Source organism: Alosa pseudoharengus, unplaced genomic scaffold, assembly GCF_046254945.1.
Source record: "Alosa pseudoharengus isolate Yale_2024_CS ecotype anadromous, Long Island Sound unplaced genomic scaffold, YU_APseudo_1.1 YU_APseudo_1.1_scf_5, whole genome shotgun sequence".
NCBI lineage: Eukaryota > Metazoa > Chordata > Actinopteri > Clupeiformes > Clupeidae > Alosa > Alosa pseudoharengus.
This window is the reverse complement of record NW_027468837.1, coordinates 13,493,506-13,518,935: the sequence shown is the minus strand read 5'-3', so window position 1 is coordinate 13,518,935 and position 25,430 is coordinate 13,493,506. Positions and strand designations below refer to the sequence as shown.

Sequence of the window (25,430 nt, the reverse complement as noted above, 5' to 3'; positions counted from 1 at the left end):
CGTCACCGACAAAGCTGTCCTATGAATGCGACGGACATTTTGTGATTCCATCTTGAGACCGAAGAAAGCACGGCGGTGGAAGAACTGCCAGACATCTTCTATAAAATATAAAATCTGTTTTAACAGATAATTTCGGTAAGATTATGCAAAGCACAGGAACTTACTGAAGGGCAATTATACTGTCTAATTTTTAACACGCGCCACCGATTTGCAACCAGGAAAAAATGCCTAGCATCAGTAGCTATCGCTGTATTAGGTGGCAAGCTTCTTCATCAGCTAGCTAACCTAGCTGGCTACTTAAACAGCTAGTTAGCTACTTCAGGCCTTATGTTAGAATAGCTGGCTAGGTGATCAATTGTGTGTGCAATCAGTAATTTTATATTAAGAGGTTGTGTACAGGTTGAGTATTAGCGCATGTGTTGGGCGCGTGGTTGCATTTTGTATTCGCTGATTTGTTATATTAGCAAACCGTCGTTTTCACGCAGCTAGCCAACGTCAGGTATCGGTAGGGCTGCAAAGAAGTTATTAAGCTAAAATGTTTCCAATTATATATCTCTTTGTTGGGCGTATGATGGCAATACGTGGTAGTAGATGTATGCAAGGGAAGTTTGCTGCAGGTTCCGAAAGAAGGTCTAGCAGATATCCACCCATCTCTATGGAGATAACATTTAGTAGTTTTTTGCACTGCGTTTGTAGCAGGGTCCAGCTAGATCACTAGCATTGTGCTTGAGCTCATGGCTTTCCTTAAGCAATGTACTTTAACTTGAATAATCAATATATGCTGCCAGCTTGGTTTATTTTTTGCTTGTGCCTAAATTCCACAGCCAATGTGATGAGCTACATGAGCCGTGATGTGAAACAGGATGTTTTGATTGTGTTGTCCCAAACAATGGAGGTCCATTCAATGCAGTGCATCAACGCACTCTAACCTGAATGTGCTCACGTATTGAGTTGTTTCTTCTTGCAGATGGCACTCTGAGTTATTCTAATGTCTAATGAACTTTGTTGCGTTGTTGCAAAATAGAAATTCATCAGCTACATTTCTTGAAGTTTTGTTCCTGAGATTTTCAACGGAAGGAACGAGAGCCATCAAATGCATTTGGTGCCAGTCTTAGCTTAAACATGAGGCTGTTTTAAATCCAATACCACTGGATCTGTGTGGTATAACTTGGAACTACTGTGCATGTGGGAAGTCATTCTGGTGACTGACTGCACAGTGTTGCTAAAGAATCAGCAATAGGAAGATGAGGTCATTTTGAATGCTGTTGGCAGTTTTGTCACTCTTCCAAAAAAGTGGAATTCTGGTTGTTGAGGAGAAACAATTGGCTGGTGTCACATTGAATGTGTCATTGGTGTATAAAGAAATGTGAAGTTTGAGCTTACAATGGGAAATTCTCAGTCTTCCTTTCATTTTCTGTGTTTGTTGTTGTTGATGATGATGGATAAAGCTTCCTGCTGCATGGATGGGTTGATTGTGATGTGCAGCATTGTGCCTCAGGTGGTTGAGAAGTCTAGCTTGTATCATTTGTATTGGTTCAAAATCAGCTTAGCCCAGGTCCATATTCAGGAGTCAAGGTTGTCATAATGTAGGCTAGTGGCAACACAATGCTTCTGTGGGTATTCGTTTTATGATGTACCCAGCAAGGATGATAACCACACTTTGTTTGCTTGTTTGTTGCACCTTGTTTATTCTTGTGTCCTAATGTGATAAAGAAGTTTCATATGGTGGTGCTGAAATTGTAGTTTTCTGGTCTAGTGTTGAGTCCCTGTGTTGGTGAGTTAAGCTGTGGAGAGGGCTTCATCTGGCAGGTGGAATATATTACCCAAACTATTGTCTGACACTGGTGTTTTCAAAACAAAGGATGGTTCACTGTTTTGATTGATGTCTGAAACTGACAAAGCGTAAACCATTTTTTTTTTGCACTTTTGTTTATTAGGCTATATATTGTGAGGTTTGGTGTCACTCAGCAACACTTTGAATTTATCCAAAATGACACCTTTCAATTTGTAATTAAAATGTGCACATACGTATTTGCTCTAGTAGAAGCTGTAGTAGTGTTTTTGTAATATTTAAAGAGCTTGGAAAATTTAATATTTTCAATGAGAAGTTATGAGAAAAACATTTAGGTATTCTGTTAGTTTAGGTCATCTTGGAAATAAGACATGGGTTTAGTTCTGCATGACAACTGGGCTTTTTACTGTGCTCAAATTTCTTTTGGTTCAAACCCCAATCACTTTTATTTATTGTCTATTTTATACTCCCTTAATGAGACTAGTCTTGAACAGCTGTCAAGGCTCAGTTCTTTGAAAGAAGACAGATTTTGGAATCTGTTGGTTAGGCCGCCTTGTATTGATTTGTTCATTGTTTATGTTGAGACTTGCCCACAATATGTTTTCAAGCACTTGAATTGGTTTGCCATTCAAAGTCAAATATCTTTCAGCATGTTGGTTTATGTTTCTCTAATGCATTTCTGTGTGCAACACTGGTCAACAGTATGTGTATTTTGTGCATTAAATTCAACTGCTCTTTGGCTACTGGCAAAGCTGCCATTGAAAGATGTGCTGGGTCACACAACTGAATTATGGTCATGATCTCTCCGCTGCAAACAGAAGCTGCTATAAGCTGTTGCTGGTGTTGACTGTCTCTGTATGTGTTTTTGTGTGTCTGGAGGTGAACGTGGACGATCCCACTTTTGTCTGCTGTTTGAATTCATATATTTGCTTCATTTTATTCTTTTGTTACAGTCTAGAGTTGATTTTAAATGATTGACGTCAGGATTGGCTTGGGTATCCAGTACACCCAATAAAGAAGCGCTTCTTTTAGCAAAAGGTAAGCATAGTGATCGGAAAGTTCTTCCAAATGAAGAGAAATTCACCTATTCAGAGTGGTTTTGGCCAGACCTGTGCAACTTGTAGGCTGCTTGAAGGAGTCTGGTATTCCTCAAGTTTGAATGCTCTGTGAAACGAGCTTTAAACTTAAACCAAGCTTCAGTGAAGTGCATGTTGTTGTATTTGCATTTGCTTTGTGAAGAGGCTGCTCCATCTGGGCTTAGTAACAGCTGACAATGACGTTTGATTTGCTTCCTCTGTGTAATTTGTCCCTTGCCTGTCCGATTACACTTGGCCAATACTGCTCTGAAGAAGGCATGTGCTCCTCTACAATTTTGGCTTGAATTAAAGCACACTGTCCATTTGTTTTTGTTTTTTTAATGTGTCAAATTAATTATCAGGAAATCTCTAGCCAGATTAAAATTTGAAAATGATAATATAACAGGGATTTTGGTACGTGCTTGTCAGCACAATGCCAATTTAAATGTAATGGGTCCAGAACAATTGAGCCCAGGGCTTCCAACATGTTTTAAACTGGGCTAGAGCTCAAAAGAAGGAGAAAAAAATTGTAGCCTATGTTGCTGGCTGTAGTGAGATGTGAAGCCTACTACCTTTAGATGATGAATGTTTTTTTTAAATTAGTAGGCTACGCAGCTTTTACCAATGTTAATCTAACAAGATGAGGGTATTTAAAGACAATTTCAGTAGGATTTTCAGACTATAGGCTATTGTTTGATTAGCCTACTTGGCAAAGCTCTTCATGAGCTATAATGTGTTTTTAAAGATTTATTAAGGGTAAGAGAATATCAGTTGACACACAGATTCTTCAAGTTTGGATGCATTTTTGAGAATTGAGAGGGAAAAGCATGTGAGATATTAAATGATGCTTGATTGCTGTTAATCATTGTTTAATGTTTTGTTTTCAATATGACACGGTGCCTAAATTGCAGAAATTTCAGTGTTTAAATGTCAGCAAAGTATTTAAATGTTATTTGGTTCATTGGGACCTAACCATGCGTCTTACTGGATTTGTTGATGGTTTGTTGACTGCTTGTGTGTGTGTGTGTGTGTCTGTGTGTGTCTGTGCCCACATGTGTCTGTGTGTGGAATTTTTACTCTCCTTTTATCCTAGTCTGACAGCCGATGCCTTCTTTCACCTGCAGGTGTGTGTTGTAACGCCTCAGCATGGCTGTGGTCATCCGCTTGCAGGGTCTCCCCATTGTGGCAGGGACCATGGACATTCGCCATTTCTTCTCTGGATTGACCATCCCGGATGGTGGGGTGCATATTGTAGGGGGTGAACATGGTGAAGCATTTATCGTTTTCGCCACAGACGAAGATGCCAGGCTTGGTATGATGCGAACAGGGGGGTCCATCAAAGGTTCAAAGGTATCACTGTTACTGAGTAGCAAGACAGAAATGCAGAACATGATTGAGCTTAGCCGCAGGCGGTTTGAAGCTGGCAGTGTAGAGGGAGCAGCAGGAAACGGTAACAGACCAGGCCCCCCTGCCACCTCTGGTGGAAGTGGTAGAGGTAGCATGCCCACTACTGCTCAAGGTTTCAGTAATACATCAGCGACTGCCACCACAGCTACTTCTGCACATGAGCCAATTAGCAACAAAAACATTTCCACCTTTGCCACCACTAGCATGGGTAACATGCCCAGTTTCAACAATAACTTCAGTAGCAGCAGCATCACGATGGGTTCAACCATGACAACTGCCATGTCTTCCCTAAACTCTGTACCACCACCCATACCACCCTTGCCCAGCATGCAATCCATACCACCCATGCCTTCTATGCCACCCTTGCCAGGTCCACCGCCTGTATCATCCCATCCCTCCGTGCCAACAGTTTCCCCTTTGACTGCAGTGCCACCTGTACCTCCAATGTCTCACATGCCCCACCTGTCTGCAATGCCTCCTTTTAACCCCGGTGTCCCTCCCCCAGTCGGACCTGGCCTCGCTACATCCGGACCGCATTTGTCTCTGGGAAGCCCTAATCACATGTTCCTCAACCCAATGAACCTTAACCCCCTTAATCTGCAGGCTCACTTGAAGCCATCGATTACCAACCCTGATGATTTTTACGTCCACCTGCAAGGCCTTCCCTTTAATGCAAACGAGTTAGAAGTCAGAGAATTCTTCCATGGATTGGCTGTCGAAAACGTTCGTCTTATTAGAGATAACATGGGCAGGAGCAGCGGTCGAGCACTAGTTAAATTCTTTGCACCCCAGGATGCTTTTGAGGCAATAAAAAGAGGTGCAGCAATGCTAGGTCAAAGATATGTGGAGATAACCCCAGCATCTGAGAGGCAGTGGCGAGAGTGTGGCAGTGGAATCCTTGGCCAAAACCAATCCAAACCTGGTCATAATGCAGACCAGGACCGCCATCGACGTGGAAGTTCGAGTTCTGCATCTCCTTCAGGACGTGAACGTGCGAGGTCCAGGTCTCCACATAAGCAAGAATTTTGTGTGTATCTGAAAGGGCTTCCATACGAAGCTGAAAACAAACAGATATTTGAATTTTTCAAAAACCTGGACATTGTTGAAGATAGCATTTACATTGCTTATGGACCTAACGGGAGAGCAACAGGGGAGGGTTTTGTAGAGTTCAGAAATGAGATGGACTACAAAGCTGCCCTTGGGTGCCATATGCAGTACATGGGTAGTCGGTTCATACAGGTCCATCCCATCACTAAGAAGGCTATGTTTGAAAAGATTGATGCCATTCGCAAAAGGATGCAGGGTTCCCAAGGTGATCAGAAAGGTAGTTCCACAGAAGGAGGAAAAAACCCAAGAAATTGTGCCCACATCTCAAATATCCCATACAATGTGTCCAAGAAGGATGTGCGTCTCTTCTTGAATGGAATCCAGTTGTTTGAGGATACCTTAAAAGTTCTAGTTGACAGTAACGGCAATGGCCTCGGCCAAGCAATAGTGCAGTTTAAGTCTGAAGAAGAAGCACTTAAAGCAGAAAGATTACATAGACAAAAGCTTAATGGCAGAGATGCCTTTGTTCATTTGGTCACATTTGACCAAATGAAGGAAATAGAAAGAAACCCACCGCCTCAGTCCAGGAGAGGGCAGAAATCTCAAGGTAACGTCCATGCGCAAGTGCAGGCCCAGGCTCAAGTCCAAGCCCAAGTGCAGGCCCAGGCGCATGCTTATCCCGGCATGAGTGGAGAGGAGTTCAACTTCCTCAGAAACAGTGTAGGAAGCCTAAGTAACGGTCCTCCTTTTGTAACTCCTTTCACTGCCCCAGGCAATGGTCTTGCTGGCCCCCCTCCCTTGCCACCTCTTGGCGCCACTTTGGGAGATGTCACGCTTGGTGTGCCGCCACCTTTGGTCGGTGCTCACTTGCCCGGTCCAGTTCTTGAGCCACCAGGGTTCCGACCAGGAGGTAGCAATGGACCTCCTGGTTTTGTGGGAGGCCCGGAGAGTCTGAGAGGCCTTCCGCCTTTCGATAATGGATCTAGGAAGGGAGGCAACCACAACAGAGGAGGTGGACATGGCCCCATTGGAGGACCTCAACCTTCCTTTGGGTCCGCCTCGGACAATCTGAGGGGGCCGTCTGGGGGCAGTGGCCCCAGTAACCCTCGGCCTACCATTGTCAAGATTCAGAATATGCCCTTCACAGTTACCGTAGATGAGATACTTGATTTTTTCTATGGTTATCAAGTGCTGCCGGGTTCCGTATGCCTTCAGTTCAGTGAAAAAGGCCTGCCAACTGGCGAGGCGATGGTTGCATTTGAGTCCCATGACGAGGCTATGTCTGCAGTCATGGATTTAAATGAGAGGCCTATTGGAGCAAGGAAAGTAAAGTTAACTCTGGGATAGACTATGATTTTGGGAATTTGGCATCTTCAATTAATATGACATTTGTTTTACTGCATTGGAAGGGAAGTTTTTTTCCTACGTAACACTGAACAACATCTTAGTTCCTTACCAAAGTATATGAACTTGTCATGTAGACTAGGAAACAAATGAAATATCTAAGTTTAGCAAGATGAACTGACACATCGCGACATGAACATTTTTATGATGGCAACAAGCATTGGATGACTGATTACTCTTCAATCATGTGAAGTGCAAGTGTTCTGGGTCTAGAACTTTGCTGGGGATGAGGCTGATATTTTGCAAGTGTAAAATGCTGTGCTGTGTTTTTTATTGGCAATTATGCTGTATCACTTTTCTGATGTCTTCACTGTTGTATTTTTGTGATTGGTTTATTGCAAAATTGGTGTACATCAAATGCTGCCATGATTTGCGTGTGCACAGAGCTCACATTGGGTTACGCATTGCTCTATTTGGTTCATGTTTCTCTACAATCAACTAACGCAAGTGTGTGCTGCAGTGTTTGCTTTTGTGGGATTGCGTGCTAATGTCCGAGGACTCAAAAGAAATGCTGTCTCTATGAATGCACCAACTTTCTTTTCCTGTCCCTGCAAGAGTTCTGATATGGCAATGTGATGCGTTGTGTATATGATGGCTTTTTTCCTTATGGCGATATGTTTTCTTTCAAGTCCGCTGTTTTCTGCTACGATGTAGACTATAGTTGGAATGTCATTTTTTTTAGTGCTCTCGAACCCAGTTTAATTGTTTGATTCCTTTTTATTTTTTGACTTTTTAGTTCCAGCTTTGTGTTGCAGTTGTGTACATACTGTTCAGTCTACTTATTTTGTCAATAAAATGACATTCCTGAAATGATGCATCTGAAGGTACTGTATGCCTCTCCTTTGCTGTGTTTCATTGCTCTCTTTATGGTTTCCGAAAAGAAGAAAAATAAAGAGCTGCTGAGCATTTCCCTGCTTTCATACACCAAACAAGGTATGAAGATGAAGCTTTGTTACCTATAGCTTGACCAGTTGTTACTCAGTCTGAGCTCTCTCCTTACAATGTTGATCTATTGCGGTGAGTAGAAGCAAAGTGCTTAGAATGAATGAATGAACAAAATTAAGTTTGTTCAGAGATGACATGCACATTAAGAGTACACACATAATAATAATAAAAAAAATGTAGGTCACATCAGCTGTACTATGTCTGAAAAACTTATATAGGCTGTACTTTTAGTGCCCTTTTATGAAGTTGAAATACAACTACATTTTAAAAGGCACACAGTGGCTTTTTTTTTAACAAACCTTTTAGTGGGTTTCCTTGCAAAGACAGGATTGCAGAATAGGCATTGCTCATATCTTTGTCAATAGGGTGAAGTGGTGAAATAGTCGTGAGTTCTGAGTAGATTGGAAATGTAATATTTTGCATGTTGTGCAGTCTACTGTTTGAGGAATTAATCAAATGATCCTAAGAGATTATGAGGTACAATTACAGATCAGAAGATTGGTGGAAGCCTTTGCTTGAAGTGCACAGCAAATGCCCTACCTTGAGCTCAATGACTTTGGATGAGCAGTGAAAATCAAACAGTAGCAACTTAATCCCACCCTTACATCTTCATTTTATTTGATGACTCAGTTGAGACTGACCCCAGGAACATGATCAGTATCCTGACAGAATGCATGCACCCACACAAATGTATTGGCTGAATATGGCTGTGATTGTTACTGCAAACAGGAGAAATGTCTCCTCTGGCTTGAGAGGCAAGCATTGCACTGGTGGGACCAGGTCTAGGTTTTTCAGTGTGTGGCTATGTAATCATAGAGGATACTTGAACATGCTTCTGTTGCTTTGGTTTTGATGAAGGATATGCTGATTGTGCTCATTTAAACTGGTGGATTGAATAACTGCTCAGAGTATTCAGCCCCAGAGAGATATAGCACTGAAAATCACACTTTTGGTTCACGCTAAAGGTAAGTAACTTTAGTTATCATAATTTGCAGATTGTCGCATTCCTCTGCTATATGCTATATTGCTGGTCACAGTTTGTGTTTTCCAAATATACCATGGAACATTTCCGAAACAAACTAAACAGGTTAGGAGAGCTGTGCAAATTACTTTAAGCTTTTAAAGGGTTTCACTTAGGGAGGAATCACATTTTATTCTCAATTTGATTCCCTGTGATGAGTTTAGATGATGCCTTTTCCCATGAAAGCTGTAAACTTTGTGGTGCAATTTATGTTACAAAAAGGTCACTAATAAATTTTTTGGCCTAATATGATTTCAAGTGATGCTATAAATAGCACCATTTAAGATTTCTTTATATATATTTTCCAGCAAAGCAGGTGTTCAATACCTCACTTTGGTATTTGGTATTTTCCTTTTAGGAAAAAGGAAAATACATGCTAATATGTGGAATGTAACAATGTGAAAAACTGTCTTGTTGAGATACATAAGAACTGTGCATCAGTCTGATGGTGATGGAGAAGAAAGTGACTCATCAAAATCATCTAAAACTGTGATGCACAGTTCTGTTTTTCCTTCTTAATTTTAGACACTTTAATAAAAGGTTTTGTTCATTAAACTTACTTTTTGGTAAAAATCTGCAAGTGCCGCCTTGCGCTGTTTGAAGTGGTACCAGCACAAAAAATAGATCACATTTGATGGGAAGATGTGTAGTATGTATATCTCCTCACTGGTGGACTCCGAAGGGGAGCAGGGGGTCCTAGTGCCCCCATGGTTGAAAAGTTGCGGGAGCACCAGGAGGGGTGCTCCCCCTGAGTCCACCAGTGGTATCCAAATAATCATGTATAGAGGACTGAGATATGGTGACCCTCTACATTGTCTGAAAGTAAATTTGACCAGTAGTGTAAGTTATGCACTACTGATGGAGACACACAGACACAACAAATGACAACACCCTTCCTTTCATGTCATGCCAGAATAGTCAGGTTGCATTATTTTCAGCTAAACATGTTTGTTTGCAGAAAGTTAACACTTTAAGGCATTTCTGTTCACTTTTTGTTTCATCAGAGGGCTTATAATTCTGGATCTGAATTGCCTAATAAAACGGTGATAATTAAGGATTAAAATTATTTAAGCATACCCTACTTGATACATTGTAGCTTTTGTGTGAGGTGGTGGGCCTCATGTCATGAGCAGTGCCCTTTTTGTTTTTCGACCCTGCTCTTCACAGTCTGATCCACTGCATATTTGTATTTTCCCTCTAAATCATGGATCTAGCCCCATGAACAGCTGTACATTTAAAGTAGCCCATCATGTAATTTCACTGTCAGTGATTAATGACATGCTGTTTTACGAAAAAGAGGAACCAGAGTGAGGTGGTAGTTAACTAATAAACCATGGCTTCAGTGCTCACTTGTCTGGCATTTGTTGTGCTTTTGTGTTCATTTGGCATAACGGGCTAGCAACTATTTTTTTTTTAGTTTGTCTGGTTGTTGGATCTAGCACACGGCATTAAGGGTTTGTCAGAATATTAAACTTTGCTGGATATATGACAAGTCTGAGTGTTGCATTGACCTCGACTCCATGGCAAGGGGGGTTAGTGGATGCTTGAAGTTTCGGGGTTCCACAAGCACAAGGCAAAAAGGCAAATTTGCCTTTTAAACGAAAAGGTTTAGAGCTAACCTGCTGTGTAGAAAAACTAACACTGTAGTTTCCAGGACTTTATAAAAGCGAATTGGTTTCGTTCATTATATTTCGCACTTAAGCCTACACGCCTGTTAACCGCTGAATGACTCATACGCACACTCGCACGGAGGTTTGGAAACCACTTCCTGCGCTACTCGAGCCTGCCTGCTGATTGGCATATTCTCTTGTCCAATGAAAATGCTTTCATGCAGGCTGTTGGAGGATATGGGCTGTTGAGCCAATCGTGATGCAGTGACTTGTCAGGGGACAGCCTGCCACACCCTCTGCTGTTGCATTTGCTGTTCTGTCTCTGATGTTGACTGTGCCAAGAATATCTTAACAATTCTGTTCAAACTGAAAGGTACAGTATCGTTTGTGATCTTGTATAGCCGACTCTGATTGGTCTATGGTTAGTCTACGTTGTGTATGTTAGAAAATAAGAGCGACATTCGTTTTCTGAATAACGTTAACGTTAGCTGTGCTCCTGACATCCGTAATGCACTGGCAGGATTTTCACGAGTTTCAGTTCGCATTTTTAGTTACAAAAGTCAAACATCTTAGAAGGCTCCACTTGTTCGGTGTACTTCCGAAGTTATTATAGCTATATTATGTGTTTCAAATCGGATACATGTGTTTGGATGTGTTGGTTGTTGAAAACGAAACGGATGTTCAGAGCAGTGCATCCATGTAGTAGGCTTTTAGCCTTAAGTAGCCTACATGTTGCATACATTTATGGATGGCCTATTGGCATGCATGGTATCAGCTTGCATAGTTTGCCTTGTCTGTGAATCTTCTGCACTTCTCGACCGCTACACCTATCAAGCAGCCTGTCGGGTTATTTTTGAATATCCTGTTACACATGACCGTTGTTAATGGACAATTTCTGTCCACAAAGGGGGTTTCTTGTTCCTCTAAAGAAATATAATATATATTAAATGTATTTACCCTTCCTTTTTTTCAGATGGCAACCCAGTGTGTATCAAAAGTTGAGCTCTCCATATCCTGCAATAATCTTATTGACAAAGATGTTGGATCGAAATCTGACCCACTGTGCGTTTTACTGCAAAGTACTGGAAGTGACTCATGGACAGAGGTTGGTATTTTTTTTAATATATAAGTTTCTTAATGGTATAGGTGTGCAGTTATTGTAATACATTTGAAACACACACACACACACACACACACACACACACACACATTCTTGATGTAAAATTCTGACATTACTCTAGTGCATCAAACTTAGTCTTATGTGTTAGTGGTGTCAAGTGTTTCCTAAAATATTTGAGGCCGCTGGTCAGTCATTGGGATTGCATCCATTATATCACTGCAGGTGGACCGAACAGAACGTGTGAAGAATTGTCAGGATCCAGAGTTCTCCAAAAAACTACGGCTTGATTACCACTTTGAGAAAGTTCAGAAGCTGAAGTTGGGTGTATATGACATAGACAATAAAAGCGTGGACCTGTCAGATGATGACTACCTCGGAGGGTTTGAATGCACTTTGGGTCAGGTGAGGGTTTTTTTTTATTATTATTTTTTTTTTTTTTTTTTTTTTTTTTTTACAGAGGAATGTTGGGGTGACTTGCCATTACATGAAATCTACACACCTATTTCGTCAGATGTTTATAAATCATGAAGTCTAGTCACTGTAACAGTAACATGAAACTCACCGAGCAGCACCAAGTTAAACTCATCAACATATTTGAATTACCTCTGCTGCTTGAGAAGTTTTTTTAAATAATGACTTATTGGCCATTGGGTAGACTGATTAGAGAAATTGCTCTTTTCAGCAGGATGTGAAACTACAAGATCTTAGTGATGATTCTTCTGGTAATGTTGCTGGTGAATGTGTCTTACAGATTGTGTCCAGTAAGAAGATCACCAGACCCCTGGAGCTGAAGAAAGGGAAGCCTGCAGGGAAAGGCACCATCACTGTTAGTATTCAAATATTCTCGGGCTTTCTAGAGAATTCGAGTACTAAGGAGTCTTTGCTTGGCATATTTCTACTGCTGCCTGGCAGTCAAATGCCTGTTTCATGACCTTTGATATAGTGGACGTCTGATAAAGGGCTCTAGCACCGTTAAGCAAATGAAGTGGTATATGGAATGATGATTCTTGTTGTAAAACAAGTCAGCACTAGAAAGTTCTGCTCATCTGTCATAGCAAAATCATGGGTTAAATCACATTTGGATGTGAAAAGCAGGCTCATTGTTCATCATAAGGCACCTGCATTGGAACTTGTTATTATGCATTTACATTCATGAATAACGTTGGTAGGGCATAGCACAGGGAGATGCTTCCCAAGGAGAGAGTGAGAGAGCCCTTACTTACTTATCTCATCTGCCATATCCTCATGTTTCTGTGTGTTTGCAGATCACTGCTGAGGAGATCAAAGACAACAGAGCCATTGTCCTAGAGATGGAGGCCAAAGGCTTGGACAAAAAGGTAGGACTGACCCGCTTTATCCCAGTGTTAGTAATATGATGGATGCCTTGGAGAAAGATTGAGTTTCTACTCTTACGTAGAAGAAACTCCTAGTCTGAAGTTGACATGCAGTGCCATAGGTTGTGAGAGTCTAATGTTGTGTGGGACTGTGAAAGTGTTGAATTTCTCATGAAATATTGAGAACCGACAGTCCTGCTTTAGTGTTGTGACCCTTTTTGTTCATTTGTGGATCCAAGGCTGTTATGTGACAACAGTGCCCTTTGCTCTTAGCAGTGAATATTGTCTTGTACAATCCTTATTTGCAGGACCTGTTTGGGAAATCAGATCCGTTTTTGGAGTTTTTCAAAAAAGAGGATGACGGCAAGTGGCAACTGGTCCACAGAACAGAAGTACGTATGTGAAAGTATCCATTTCACAAGAGCAACACTTCTTCTTCCAGATTTATTTCTGTACTCTCTATTAGCATCTAGCTATCTGTCCTGTACACCGTCATAGACTATATATTTGTGCACACAGTGTCATCCTTCCTCATGTTTTCCCATGACTGTAATTTGCTAATCTTTTTCTTTCAAGGTTGTCAAAAACAATTTGAATCCCTCCTGGAAGAAATTCAATGTGTCTCTCCACACATTCTGCAATGGAGACTTAAACAAGCCCATCAAGGTAGGAGTGTGAAACAAATATCAGCCTGTTCACATTACCATACTCAGTCAGTTTCACGGTGACTATTTTGAAATGTGGACACAGTTCAAACCATCAGCCACCCGGGAAGTTAAAGTAGACCCTGTATTGCATACCCGTGACTTGTCCATGTTCCGTACCTTCTGTTGTAGTTCAGTAACATTTCGTTTGGTGAATATGGATGTGCATTACATTAATGTTGTTCATGTTTTGGTGTGAAAAAAGGGAAGAATAAAGTCTGTGTGTGCTTTGTGGGGGTGAAAGTGTGAAAGGGGAAAACTCCACTGTAGGAGCTTTAGGAATGACCAGTGTGTTTGTGTGGCTGGCAGGTGACTTGTTATGATAAGGATGAAGACACCAGTTCAGATATGATAGGAGAGTTTACCTGCACTACCGCACAGCTCTTGGAGGTTAAAGACCACGCGGTGAGCAGGACCAGCCTTTATATTCTTCTTTCACCAACTTCTCCTTTCCTTTCTTTTCTTCTCTTCTGTCCTTCCCTTCCCTTTTCACCAGGTCCATTGCTCTGACTATGATAGTGATGGCTCGCATGATCTTATTGGCATTTTTGAAACTAATGTAGAAGATCTTCTGAAAGCAGACCATGGCTCACCGGTGAGACAGGGAATCCTTTTTGTCTTTCACCTTCTTTCTATATGTGTTAGTCTATTACACCCTTATCTTGAATCTTATATTAGTTTATATTATATATCTGCTTATTCATTGTTGGTCTGAAAGCAGTTCTGTTTTGATAACTGACTTCTTAGTTCTGCTTTGTGAGATGTTCACCTGGCCACTCTCATGTCCCTTTTCTCAGGTGGAGTTTGACTGCATTCACCCAGAGAAGCAGAAGAAGAAAAAGAGCTACAAGAATTCGGGTGTGGTGTGTGTTAAAACCTGTAAGGTATGTACACACACACACACACACACACACACACACACACACACACACACACACACGGTATGCGGTAGCCTCTTTTGAGATGCCATGCAGATTGTTTCTTAGAATACCAGTGTTCTTAGTCATTTTATTTCTATATCCCAATTCAGCTGGACATGGAGTATTCCTTCCTGGATTACATCATGGGAGGATGCCAGATCAATTTCACGGTAAGGGATCAGTGAAACTGCTGCCCTCATGCCCCATGCAATATAGGCCCCTTGTTGTCATTTGTCAGTTGTAGGTTCTTGGATTTGATTCCCTGGGAATTGTCTGATAAACATAAACTTGACTTCTCACTCTAGTTGTCCTGCCAACATAAATAGCGTAATCATCATGAGGAGGGCAGTGATGGTGGTGATTGTGGTGAAGTGGATGTTGTTGGTGGTGACTGTATATTCACTCTGTATTTGGGCAGTTCCACCGTTATGGATGTGACAATTGGACTCATATTGGTAAAAAAAAATGTTTTCTTTTACAGTCATTTTTTTGGTCAGTGATTCCCGGGTTACTGAAACACCAGGGAACATGAAACTTGGTGGCCACTCCCCTAAATAACTAGCCCTACCTGAACCGTTGCACCCAAGATGACAAAATATTTATGGTATGTTAGTCTCAAGAGCCCGCATTAACCTAGTGCGCATGCAAACACATGCAAACACACACACACACACATAAACACACGAACACAGGCACGCATACGCACATGCACACACACTCTTATAAACAAAAGCAAACTCACATATGCACACACTCATTTACATGCACATGAGTTGCAGGAGTAGGAGATGGAGACAAATTGACAAGCGTGATTTATTTTTGCGAAGAGAAGAGAGGCGGTCATATTTTGTACCGCTGTGCGGTACATCTAGTTTATTGCTGCCGTTACTCTGTGGGTATTAGCTAAAGAGGACCTGACACTTCAAATGCTGGCATATTGTGTCACATTTAAAATTAAACTGTTAAGCAGACGTGAACGGCAGGATGAACAGATCTGCAACAGGAGGTTGCTATGTTAACTCCAGCTGCAAGGTCAGCCATCTTTACCAGCTAACACAATAATCCAGTTACTGTACAACAACAGTATGACAGTTACGGGAAGATAATCGCTCAGTTTTCGTTATTAGGCCACTTGAAAATAGGCTATGGCTAGGCTAATCACTGGAGGTATTTTAATATTATGTTTGTTTTGCTAATGGTTAGGCAAGGCCTCCCTGTGGTTTTGATCAACCTAATAATCTTTGAAATGTCAATTGTAAACACTAAGGTGAAATGCGTTGAAACTGACATGCCACCAGAACAGACGTTTTATCGACTTTGAGGTATAATAAAGTCTCCAGTCTTGTAAATTCAAATTATGTAACATCCATAACGTCACATCCATAACGCACCATTAAAGGTTTTAAAAGTAAGAAAGGGGCACAATTTGGTCATCACACTTTACATTGATATAAATCAGCTTTGCACAGACACTATGGACATTGTCACATCAACACTGTATGTGTAGCATAAACTTTTCCTATAAAACGTTATGGATGTGACATGGCCATGGAACTTGCTGACTTAAAAACAAAAGCCTTACAAATGTAAGGAGTTGTGCTCTTAAAGGCAAGCTGAGCATAGACATTGCTCTACCATTCCCTTGTCAATCTGTAATTTGTCAAATGACACAATTTGTTTGAACCTTGGGTCCATTTATCCACTTTTTAAATATGTATAATATTACCATGTGAGAAATGTTGTTTCTGGTATGGTTGCACACCATATTTCTGATGTAAAAAGAGTGTAATTCTCCATCAAATTCAATCAGATCAGTTACAAACAATAAAATATTGACCTAAATGAAGATTTTAGTTCTATTTGCGTATGCACAACTTTTTTTTTCCATGGTAAGGATGACCTTTGCATGGAATTGCCCATTTACTATAGTAATGGTTGTGTGTGGTCCTCAGGTGGGCATTGACTTCACTGGCTCTAACGGCGACCCACGGTCTCCCGACTCACTTCACTACATGAGTCCAAATGGACTCAACCAGTACCTGTCTGCCATCTGGTCCGTGGGTCTCGTGGTGCAGGATTATGACACGTAAGCCCCCCCACCCCCCCCACCCCCCACCTTCCTTTTTAGTATTAGGGCGTTACCTTGAAAATGGTTCACCAGTATCAACAGGAATTTTTCATTCTCAGAACTTTAAAGCTGCATTTAATTTCAGTGACTGTTTTTTTTGTACTTTTAGTGATAAACTTTTCCCTGCCTTTGGATTTGGTGCCCAAGTTCCACCTAATTTCCAGGTACAAATATACATTGCAATATTAGTTGATAGCAAAGAACAAGGCTATCAGGTGAACTGTTTACACCGACTGTAATGAAAGCAATTATTTACTGCTGGTCTCACATGAGTTTGTGCTGAACTTCAATCCCCGCAGTGGGATGCATTCTATGTATCTTGTTTTTTTTCTAACAGAAACAGGCAAAACCTATGGCAGAAACATTGTGCGTAGAATGCACAGAAACATATAGAAATATTTTCCGTTTTACCAAACTGCGCTCTTGATAGTCTGGAAGTTATGTCATCAGGTGAACTGTTTGTACAGAATGTAATGAAATTAATTTACTGCAGGTCTCCCATGAGTTTGCACTGAACTTCAATCCCAGCAATCCCTATTGCCAAGGTCAGTCAATCATGAACAGTAGATACAGTAAAGACCTATTTGTTCATTCTGCTGTCTGTTGATGTTCACCATAGGGTACTTTGACCAGCACTGATTTGTGCATGTATGTTTTGTGTGTTTGTCGCTTGGTTTGCTTTGCAGGAGTGGAGGGAATCGTGAATGCGTACCGCGTGGCTCTGCCGCAAGTTCGACTCTACGGCCCGACTAACTTCTCTCCCAACATCAACCACGTGGCAAACATCGCTGCCTCAGCCGCCCAGCAGCCAAATGCATCGGTCAGTCCCAAGCCAAGCTCACTAGTGGAAGCCTTGTCTGCCTACCTTCTGACAGTCCTCTTACTGTCGCATGGTTCCTCACCTGACCTATGATCGCTCTCACTTCAACACAGAGGAACTGTGTATTATGTCAGGAACAACAGGGGAGGTGCACTATGAAGCCAGTTTAGTGGTATGAATATTTTTGTGTAATGTTTGTGTAAACGTTTCATTTTTTGTTTTAAATTGTAAACAATCTTGGCGAGCAATGAGGCAATCTGCAAACGATTCTGTTTGCTGAATTGGAGTGAATTTCTGGCTTTTTTACGGTTATCATATCACAAATCTTGCTGAATAGCACACCCCTCCAGGAGTCTGTAATTTGACTTTGATGACACTGCTGCAAACGTGGCCCTACTGCACATTTCGATGGATACGGTGATGCAGCTAAACGACCACCAGAGGGCACTAGTGAGCAGTCTCACAGATGTAGGCCATTAAAACCTAATCTGGGAATGTCCCTGCCATCATAGCCCATCCTGCGGTAGCTGATGCAGTGCAGTTCAGTAGAGGAAGCTGGGCTGAGTGCTGCAGAGGCCGGCCGGACGTACAGCAGCTTCCTGTGCATGTCTCTGTGCTGAGCTATCCACTCTCCTGTTCACGCCAGCAGTTCCACCTCATTTGACTTGCCACACAGGGGAGGATGCTGGACTGTTCATCCTCAACAACAATAAGTGGATTACATACTGGCTAGTCATGAATGAGGACGGATGAGAACTGTTGAGTAATGTAATGACCTCTAGTGAGGTTAGTCACTAAGGGCATTTCAAAAGCAGAATAAAACACAAATCTCCCTTCACATGTTTCTCTCTCTCTCTCTCTTTTTCTCTTTCTCTTTCTCATCTGCTCTGTTAGCAATACTTTGTGCTGCTGATCATCACGGACGGTGAGATCACCGACCTGGACCAAACCCGGCAGGCCATCGTGAACAGCTCCAAGCTGCCCATGTCCATCATCATCATCGGTGTGGGCGAGGCCGACTTCAAGGCAATGGAGTTCCTGGACGGCGACAATGGCGTCCTCAAGTCTCTGACGGGAGAGCCCGTGGCCAGAGACATTGTGCAGTTTGTGCCCTTCAGACAGTTCACCAGTGTACGAATTTTAACCCTCAATCCCAAATACTCCACAATGATGAGCATTTTTGTTGTAACATGGACGAATATTTAATTTAATCACATGTAGTTACTAGATGAAGTTTGGGCAGGGCCTGTAATAATGAAAGGTCCCTGTGTTCAACTGATCTTGACAGTCATACATATTGCTTATGAAAACTGAATTTGGAAAGACATTAGACACAAAGACACTAAAATCCCTGCTGATGTGTTCCACCTCCTCCAGGCTCCTAAGGAGGCCCTGGCCCAGTCTGTCCTGGCCGAGGTTCCCACTCAGCTCGTGTCCTACTTCAAGATGAGGAAGCTCTCTCCAGTCAAACCTCCTGCCGCTACCAAGTAGAGCGGGACTCTCAGTGCTGGAGAGGAGCTTGGCCTTTACAGGATACAAGTGCCTCTCGCCGCAGAGCAGCAGGGATGAAGACCACAGTTTTTTTTTTTGTCAACAAACTTTGTGCCTCTGTTATACATACACCACTTTAGAAACCAATGCATAATCATTTTTGTCTCATATTTTTTTAAAAACATTTTTTTATCATAATTGATGTATGCTGATTGCTTGTTCTTGCAGATATCCAGATGCTGTCAGAAGCTTTTGTCACTTAGTATTCTCACATCAGATTTTATTTTATGATCTGGTTTTGGAACCAAATGCTATGCTATCATTCTTCACAATCTTCAGGATCTTCACAGTTTAGACAGAAATGTAGACTGTGAATGTAGACTGAAAGGTTTGCCTTAAAGCCCAGTGCCATACATGCATACACAATCCCTTATCTTCACTTTATCTATACAATCACGTTTGAATATGCTGGCTGAGTCATTACAATATGCATATCTATCAAATGCTGCTTTGTGCCAAGTAGTGATTTAGTACCAATATAATAATATAATTGCCAATGCCTTATATATGGTGCACCTAAATGTTAACTGTTTGTGTTATTAGTTATGATTGTTTATTTCTTTACCAGTATGATGGTATCAAAATATGCCTAAATTGAAGGTAGAACTGGAATGTTGAATCAAAATAATTGTCTGGTATTTGATTAGGAAATTAGGAAATAATATTGGTTTATTTGTCTATTGGTTTAGGGACCTATGTTTTTCCTATGACTGAATTGCAGAAATAGGAGTAATGTCTTTCATGGATGTATATCATTTGTATGTCATATGTCTAGTTGGGCTAATTGGTATGAAAATGTTTTGTCCTGAAGAATAATATTTTCATTGACACAGTTATATACAATTCCAAAATATAAGTTTTTGAGAAACTTAGCTGCACTTAACATGACTGGTATACTATGCAATACTTTTTCTCCATTATTGAGAAACACTGTGAGGTGGTTGTAGTTTTTACCAGCAGAAGCCTCTGCTACAATTCCCAATACAGCATTTTCCCCTTGCTGGTAGTAAAATGCAATCTCACATATTCTATGTTGTGCCAGATGAAGGGTTTCATGGGGCCATACTGGTGTGACTGAGTGTGGTCATAGACCAGTGTTATTTGAAGTAGCCTACTTTGTGCTAGAAAGGGAACCTTATGCAATGCTGAAATTATGAATTATAGAATTGTTGCTGTAGCCATTCATGGATTGCACTGCAAAATATTGCAAGACATATTGTACCCCCCCCCCCCTATTTTTCATACAAACAGTAACAATAAATACACAATATATTCTAATCTATCTGTCTCTCTTTATCACTGTTATCAATAACCATTCAATTTTGTTTTGTTATTCCACAGAGTGCTTTCTCTGCTGTGTCGGTATTGCTGGGAGTTGGTATTATAAGTTCACAAAGCTGCAGTTGTTACAGATGTATCATACAAGGTACCTACTTTGCTGTAAAAAGTTGGGAGTGTATAAATAGGCTACTGAGGAGCTGATGTAATGAGATAACAACAGAAAGCTAGTAAAATAAATTCAATTAATCTCAGACACCAGATGAATGCAGATGAGGGAAAAATATGAGTTGTCATGGTGACTAGTTTCTTAAAGTTCCTCTTCCTTAGTCTTAGTAGTATCTTCTGCTGGTTTCGATTTCAGGTTAGGTTTCAGTTCAATTGCATTTTGCTAAATGTTTTGTAAGTCAACACAAAACAATGCCCAGTCATCTTTCTGCACCAGGCCTACATTGGTGTGGACAGCTCAGAGTTATCCATACACAGTGGGTGAGTTGAATATAATGTAGAAGCCATGGCGTTATTTGACACTGATGGTTTGGGGTTATTTACTGCTGTTGAAAGTATGAAATATCAAATGTGTTGTGGATAGTAGACTAGAAAACAGAGTGTAATTTGATGTTAAATATCTTGGAGACCTATATTATGATCAGAGCACAAAGATGACCACGACAAAGGCTCTAGCACAGCTGCATGACCACGACCTCTAGCCTTATTTCAGGATCCGCCTCCTGGATCTTCCCCTCCAATCGCCTGTATTCTGTGACAGGGGCCTTCTGTAGTATTCTGTATAGGCCAGTAGAGGGCACTAATGCATTTTGCTCCTCTCCCATGTTCTCTTCAGTCCCTCATGCACAGTTTGTATCCTCTCCATACAGATGTCCATTGAGGTATGTGAAGTGTCATTATATACATTATGTTTAGATTTCCACATCAGATGGTGCCAAATCAGTTATAGCTACTATTAAGAAATGGCAATATAGCAATTTTGTGACTGATAATGTTGGACGCATAGCTTAGGCCTAACTATTCTACTGTTTCAAGGTGTTCTTACCATCTGTTTGTCTTTTACCACAAACCAATATTTTAGTGAGAGATAAATTTATTAATAGTTAATTGCCCAATGAACCTTGTTTTCTTAGTTGTATTTCATGTTAATATTCTTGCTGTTTTAGGCCTGCATGCTTTCTATATGTCTGAGTATTATAAAGATATGCAGTGATTAAGGTCTTACATTGTCCCAAAAGTATTAGCTAACAGTTTGTTTTCATAGCAAGACCTATGTAGCCTACATCTGTTTCTAATATATCTGTGAACATACACCACATAACTCAGTGAAAAGACTGAGTGACATCAATCTCATCCATCACTACACACGTTGTCTATCTGACCGCAATGTGGACGCTCTCCCTTTAAAACCACCATAGCTACCTTGAATAAAACGGGTCTGTGTTTGTTTGCTTTGGAGTTGTAGCTAGTGCTTCCTCGTACCCAAGAGCAAACGCCTTGGTAGTAGCTCAGTTCCTCAAGGTGGAGTCAGCTATGTGTGTTCCTGGCTCACTCCTGTGTCTCACTCAACAGGCTCAGTGACTCAGGTGTTTAAACTTTGCCTGAAATGCCCCTCATCTCCTCCTTCCTCCACTGTACCGCACCGGTAGTCACACACAGGTGAGGAGCAGCAGGCTGGCACTTGGCAGATAGACGGCTGGAAAGACACAGGTGGATGGAAGGGTAGCATAATGTATAACCAAACACTCTTGTAACGGAATCCCTGTAGTGGCAGGTGTCATATTTGATAGAGAGAGAACCATGTCCATCACCGTCAATCTAAAGAGGATCACTAACTTGCCAGGGAAATATGATCGCAAAGTCGAGCTCTCTTTCAGAGGTGAGTAAAATAACTGCACATGCTCAGTTAAGGTTTTTCAGGGTCTGGTTCATGAAGCATTCTCTTCACTGAAAAGACCAAATACAAAAAAATTGGATTTTACTCCTTCAGTGACATTAACACTCAAGCTTGTTGGTGTCTTGGGGATAATGATTTATATACATTACTTTCATTAAATATGAATGTAATCAATGATGTGTTCTGCATGAATGTTCATAGATGTTATTTCCTCACCAGGTTTTACACATAAAACCAAGATCCTTCAGTGTGAGAACATTGCCATCTTCAACGAGGTGAGTTTGGCCCTCACTGTTCTCTAAATCGTTTTTCTTGCTGTGGCCTGTGAAGTGTGATGCAGTTGATCTCTGTGGTGAAGATTTATTGCGATTGAATGTGTTTTGTGTTTGTCAATACCGAAGTTGCACAGACTAAAAACCATTGTCTAATGCTTTCGACTGTTATCCCTTGATGTAACCATTGTATTCAGACACAAGTCACTTTCATTTTTATTTAGACAGAGAAATGCACATTATTGTTAACAATATGGCAACGCATACAATACGTGGCACATCCTATATGTACAGTTTATCAATCATTAAGCAGATTCGTGTTTTAGTTTAGTTTGATTTGGTATACATCTGTGTTTTGAAGGCATCTTCCAAGTATCATAAGACACTGCATAATACGTTGTGTGAAACTGTAACTGATAGAGCTGATGGAGTGGTACGTCATGGGTTTAATTCCCACATATTCCCCATAATCTGACAAAACACATCCTGCTCCTCAAGTGGTTTAAAGAGAATGTGTCAGCTGACTATATAAATGAAATAAAAAGTGTCACGTGTTTGATATTGTGCCGGTTCAAGGAGCCAGGAGTTCTCTTGATTAGACCCAGCTCTCCTTTCAGCTGCTCAGGTTGCTATTCTGACTCATTATCAGCTAACCTGGCACCCCTTTGACTGTTGTACATTCTTCCCACTTGGCAAACAGTTGCTTCACGCAGAGCTCTCTGCAGGACTCAGTGGTGCCTGTTGACAGGGATGAAATGTACTTAGGTCTCTACAGTTAGCCTTTTAAAGGGGAGGCCACAATTGATTGATGTGCTTTTCTCTTAGCTTTTCTGTGGACTTAAATGTGACTCTGGGTGTTACACCCACTTTTGGATTTATGTTTAATGATTATTCTTACGGTTTTTTTTTGCTTTCCTTTCGGTCTATTCACTTTGAACATCAGTCACAAGCAGATTATATTGTCTTTTCTTCATGTTTTCCCCTTTGTTATGTTATCTGTTCATGCATTTAATTTCAGCCAATATTAACTGACAGGAGAAAATGAACAATACCTCTTTTATTGTTGTTTTTATGTTGGATGGAATGAGAAAGCAATTTTGTTCATATTCCTTAAAGGATAAAGAAAAGACCACTTAGCAAGCAGTTAATGCTTTTTATATGTAAGTGTTTAAAATCCCATCCAATAAATAAAGTGTGTGTGTGTGTGTGTGTGTGTGTGTGTGTGTGTGTGTGTGTGTGTGTGTGTGTGTGTGTGTGTGTGTGTGTTTGTGTGTGTCTGTAGCACTTCCGATGGCCTCATTATGGGAAGATCATCAGAGACGAGGTGCTGTCCATCAGCGTCTACAACTGCAGCAAGATGTTCAGCCACCGGTCAGTCACCCAGCCTAAATCTGCTCTCAGTCTGCTTTAGAGAAATCACTTTGTGTCAGTCTGACATTTCCCTGACATTCAAGGCAAGCTTCTTTAGGATTAAAACTGCCAGGGCAAATTGCTTTAAAATGCAATTTAAAGCTGCTTCAATCAAGCAGTCCATGAAGAGGAGGGATGACACTTAGCTGCCAAAAGACTTTATTCAATTAACCTCGACTATTATGCATCAGGACTTAATCCTGGTCCAAAACCTCATCTTTATTGAATACATTTATAACGGCATTTTCTGTGAAAATATACATTGAATTTCCAGTGTGTTTTTTCCCTGACATTTCTGCTATGTCTCACACACAACAGATTTTTCTCCCTGCCTTACTGCAGTTTGTGTTGTTGCTTTTTGTGTGTGTGTGTGTGTGTGTGAGTGTGTGAAAGGGAGAGAAGGAGAGAGAGAGAGAGAGTGTGTGTAGATATTTGTGTCTTTGTCTGTGTTTATGTGTGGTGTGTATGTGTGTTGCATGTTTGTGTATTGAATGACTCTGACAAATGTGCCCGGTGTGATTGACACGTCTTTCAGGTTGCTGGGGAAACTGGTGATCAGTCTGCAGCATGTGGTGACAGCGGGGAGGTTGGTGCTGAGGGAGCGCCTCACAGATGCTCACTACAGCCTGACCGATGTAAGGGCCACTCGCCACCCACCGCACCCCCATACTCCTGCTCCGCAGGCCCCCGAGAGTCTGGCCAATATTGCTGGGCAACACGGCCATCGCAGTGCAGTCACATAAGGGGAGTCTAGTGGCAGTGACTGATGTAACTGTGTTCTTAAGAAGGTCCTACGAAAACTCTTAAGCAGATTCACGAAGGTGTTCTTAAACCTCAGAATTGTTCGCAGTTTCGTTCTTATCATGCTGAATCCCATTCCTTCTTAAGTTGACAGGGCGTGCCAATTGTTCTTCATTAGCATAGGTAAACACCCTGTCAATCCCCATAAAAGGGCATAATACTGCAGGGCTGTGTGCACACAAATTGAGGCTGAGGCACCAGCTTTCATTTGTAGCGTATATTATACACTACATAAGCAAGACAATTTCATTACCGTATATGACACACGCTTTGAAGCGAAAGCACTGCTGCAGGAATTGAACAGTACTTAGTAGCTAGTAGGCTATAAAAACATTTATTTTGCACAAACAAGTCAGTTCTCAAATGTGCCAAAGAGTGCTCTTGAGTGTTCGTAGATTCTGTTCTTAAAAACAAAACATTGGTGAATACCATCTTTGTAAAAACTGCGTAAGTGGGTTTTAAGAACAAATTTCTTCGTAAGAACGGTTGGTGAATGAGGCCCAATGTCTTTATATCATACCAGATTTTTACATTTGAATCTACATGAGAGAGGAGGAGAATGAAGGAGAGAGAGAGAATTGCATTAGCAAGAAGCTGAAAGCTTTGTCAGAGATAGGCTATTGTCCTTAATCAGTTGGCTTAATTGCATCTCAGTGTGAAAACAGCCTGTAGGGGATTGTGTGTTAGAAGTGATATTTAGGGTTCTACATAGTTTTGTGTTAATTAACACTGATATCCCTCCATGGTAACCATAAAAGCAGCTTTCTGCAACATTCCTGGTCTGTGATATAGCCTACATGCTGCTTTAGTCATGACATAAACATTCACTTATTATAATTTTCCAGAGTGGTCACACGTTAACAGTAGGCCTACTCTTACATCAA

The 25,430-nt window shown here is 41.2% G+C and overlaps 3 protein-coding genes across 7 annotated transcripts in view; all 3 read left to right on the top strand.

Moving 5' to 3' along the window:
• Nucleotides 1–44: 44 nt before the first annotated feature.
• On the top strand, nt 45–20,157 carry cpne1 (copine I). Of its 4 annotated transcripts, none has more exons than XM_076268056.1 (16): nt 45–135; nt 11,276–11,407; nt 11,645–11,824; nt 12,174–12,248; nt 12,688–12,759; nt 13,065–13,148; nt 13,333–13,422; nt 13,957–14,055; nt 14,258–14,344; nt 14,491–14,550; nt 16,333–16,466; nt 16,618–16,672; nt 17,002–17,053; nt 17,195–17,328; nt 18,223–18,459; nt 18,706–20,157. In XM_076268056.1, the coding sequence occupies exons 2-16, from the start codon at nt 11,276–11,278 to the stop codon at nt 18,817–18,819; spliced, it is 1,605 nt and encodes a 534-aa protein (XP_076124171.1). In that variant the 5' UTR covers nt 45–135; the 3' UTR covers nt 18,820–20,157. The 4 variants fall into 4 exon arrangements, with proteins under 4 accessions (XP_076124171.1, XP_076124172.1, XP_076124170.1 ...); XM_076268057.1 differs by lacking the exon at nt 45–135 and adding an exon at nt 2,745–2,830; XM_076268055.1 differs by lacking the exon at nt 45–135 and adding an exon at nt 10,567–10,675.
• Nucleotides 49–7,549, top strand: rbm12 (RNA binding motif protein 12). 2 transcript variants are annotated; one of them, XM_076268053.1, is made up of 2 exons: nt 49–135; nt 3,993–7,549. In XM_076268053.1, the coding sequence occupies exon 2, from the start codon at nt 4,015–4,017 to the stop codon at nt 6,667–6,669; it is 2,655 nt and encodes an 884-aa protein (XP_076124168.1). In that variant the 5' UTR covers nt 49–135; nt 3,993–4,014; the 3' UTR covers nt 6,670–7,549. The 2 variants fall into 2 exon arrangements, with proteins under 2 accessions (XP_076124168.1, XP_076124167.1); XM_076268052.1 differs by lacking the exon at nt 49–135 and adding an exon at nt 2,746–2,830.
• Nucleotides 20,158–21,741: 1,584 nt separating the features above from the next.
• Nucleotides 21,742–25,430, top strand: part of fer1l4 (fer-1 like family member 4) — a 47,887-nt gene continuing 44,198 nt past the window's right edge. The window contains exons 1-4 of the mRNA XM_076268681.1: nt 21,742–22,045; nt 22,283–22,338; nt 23,618–23,706; nt 24,281–24,380. Coding sequence (XP_076124796.1) covers nt 21,967–22,045; nt 22,283–22,338; nt 23,618–23,706; nt 24,281–24,380 — 324 coding nt within the window. The 5' untranslated portion in view covers nt 21,742–21,966. The remainder of the gene's footprint in view (nt 22,046–22,282; nt 22,339–23,617; nt 23,707–24,280; nt 24,381–25,430) is intronic.

Coding starts and splice junctions, on each gene's coding strand:
- rbm12 (XM_076268053.1), top strand. CDS start 4,015: ATGGCTGTGGTCATCCGCTTGCAGGGTCTCCCCATTGTGGCAGGGACC.
- cpne1 (XM_076268056.1), top strand. CDS start 11,276: ATGGCAACCCAGTGTGTATCAAAAGTTGAGCTCTCCATATCCTGCAAT. Junction 14,056..14,257: donor AAGCAGACCATGGCTCACCG/GTGAGACAGGGA, acceptor CCCTTTTCTCAG/GTGGAGTTTGACTGCATTCA. Junction 18,460..18,705: donor CCTTCAGACAGTTCACCAGT/GTACGAATTTTA, acceptor CACCTCCTCCAG/GCTCCTAAGGAGGCCCTGGC.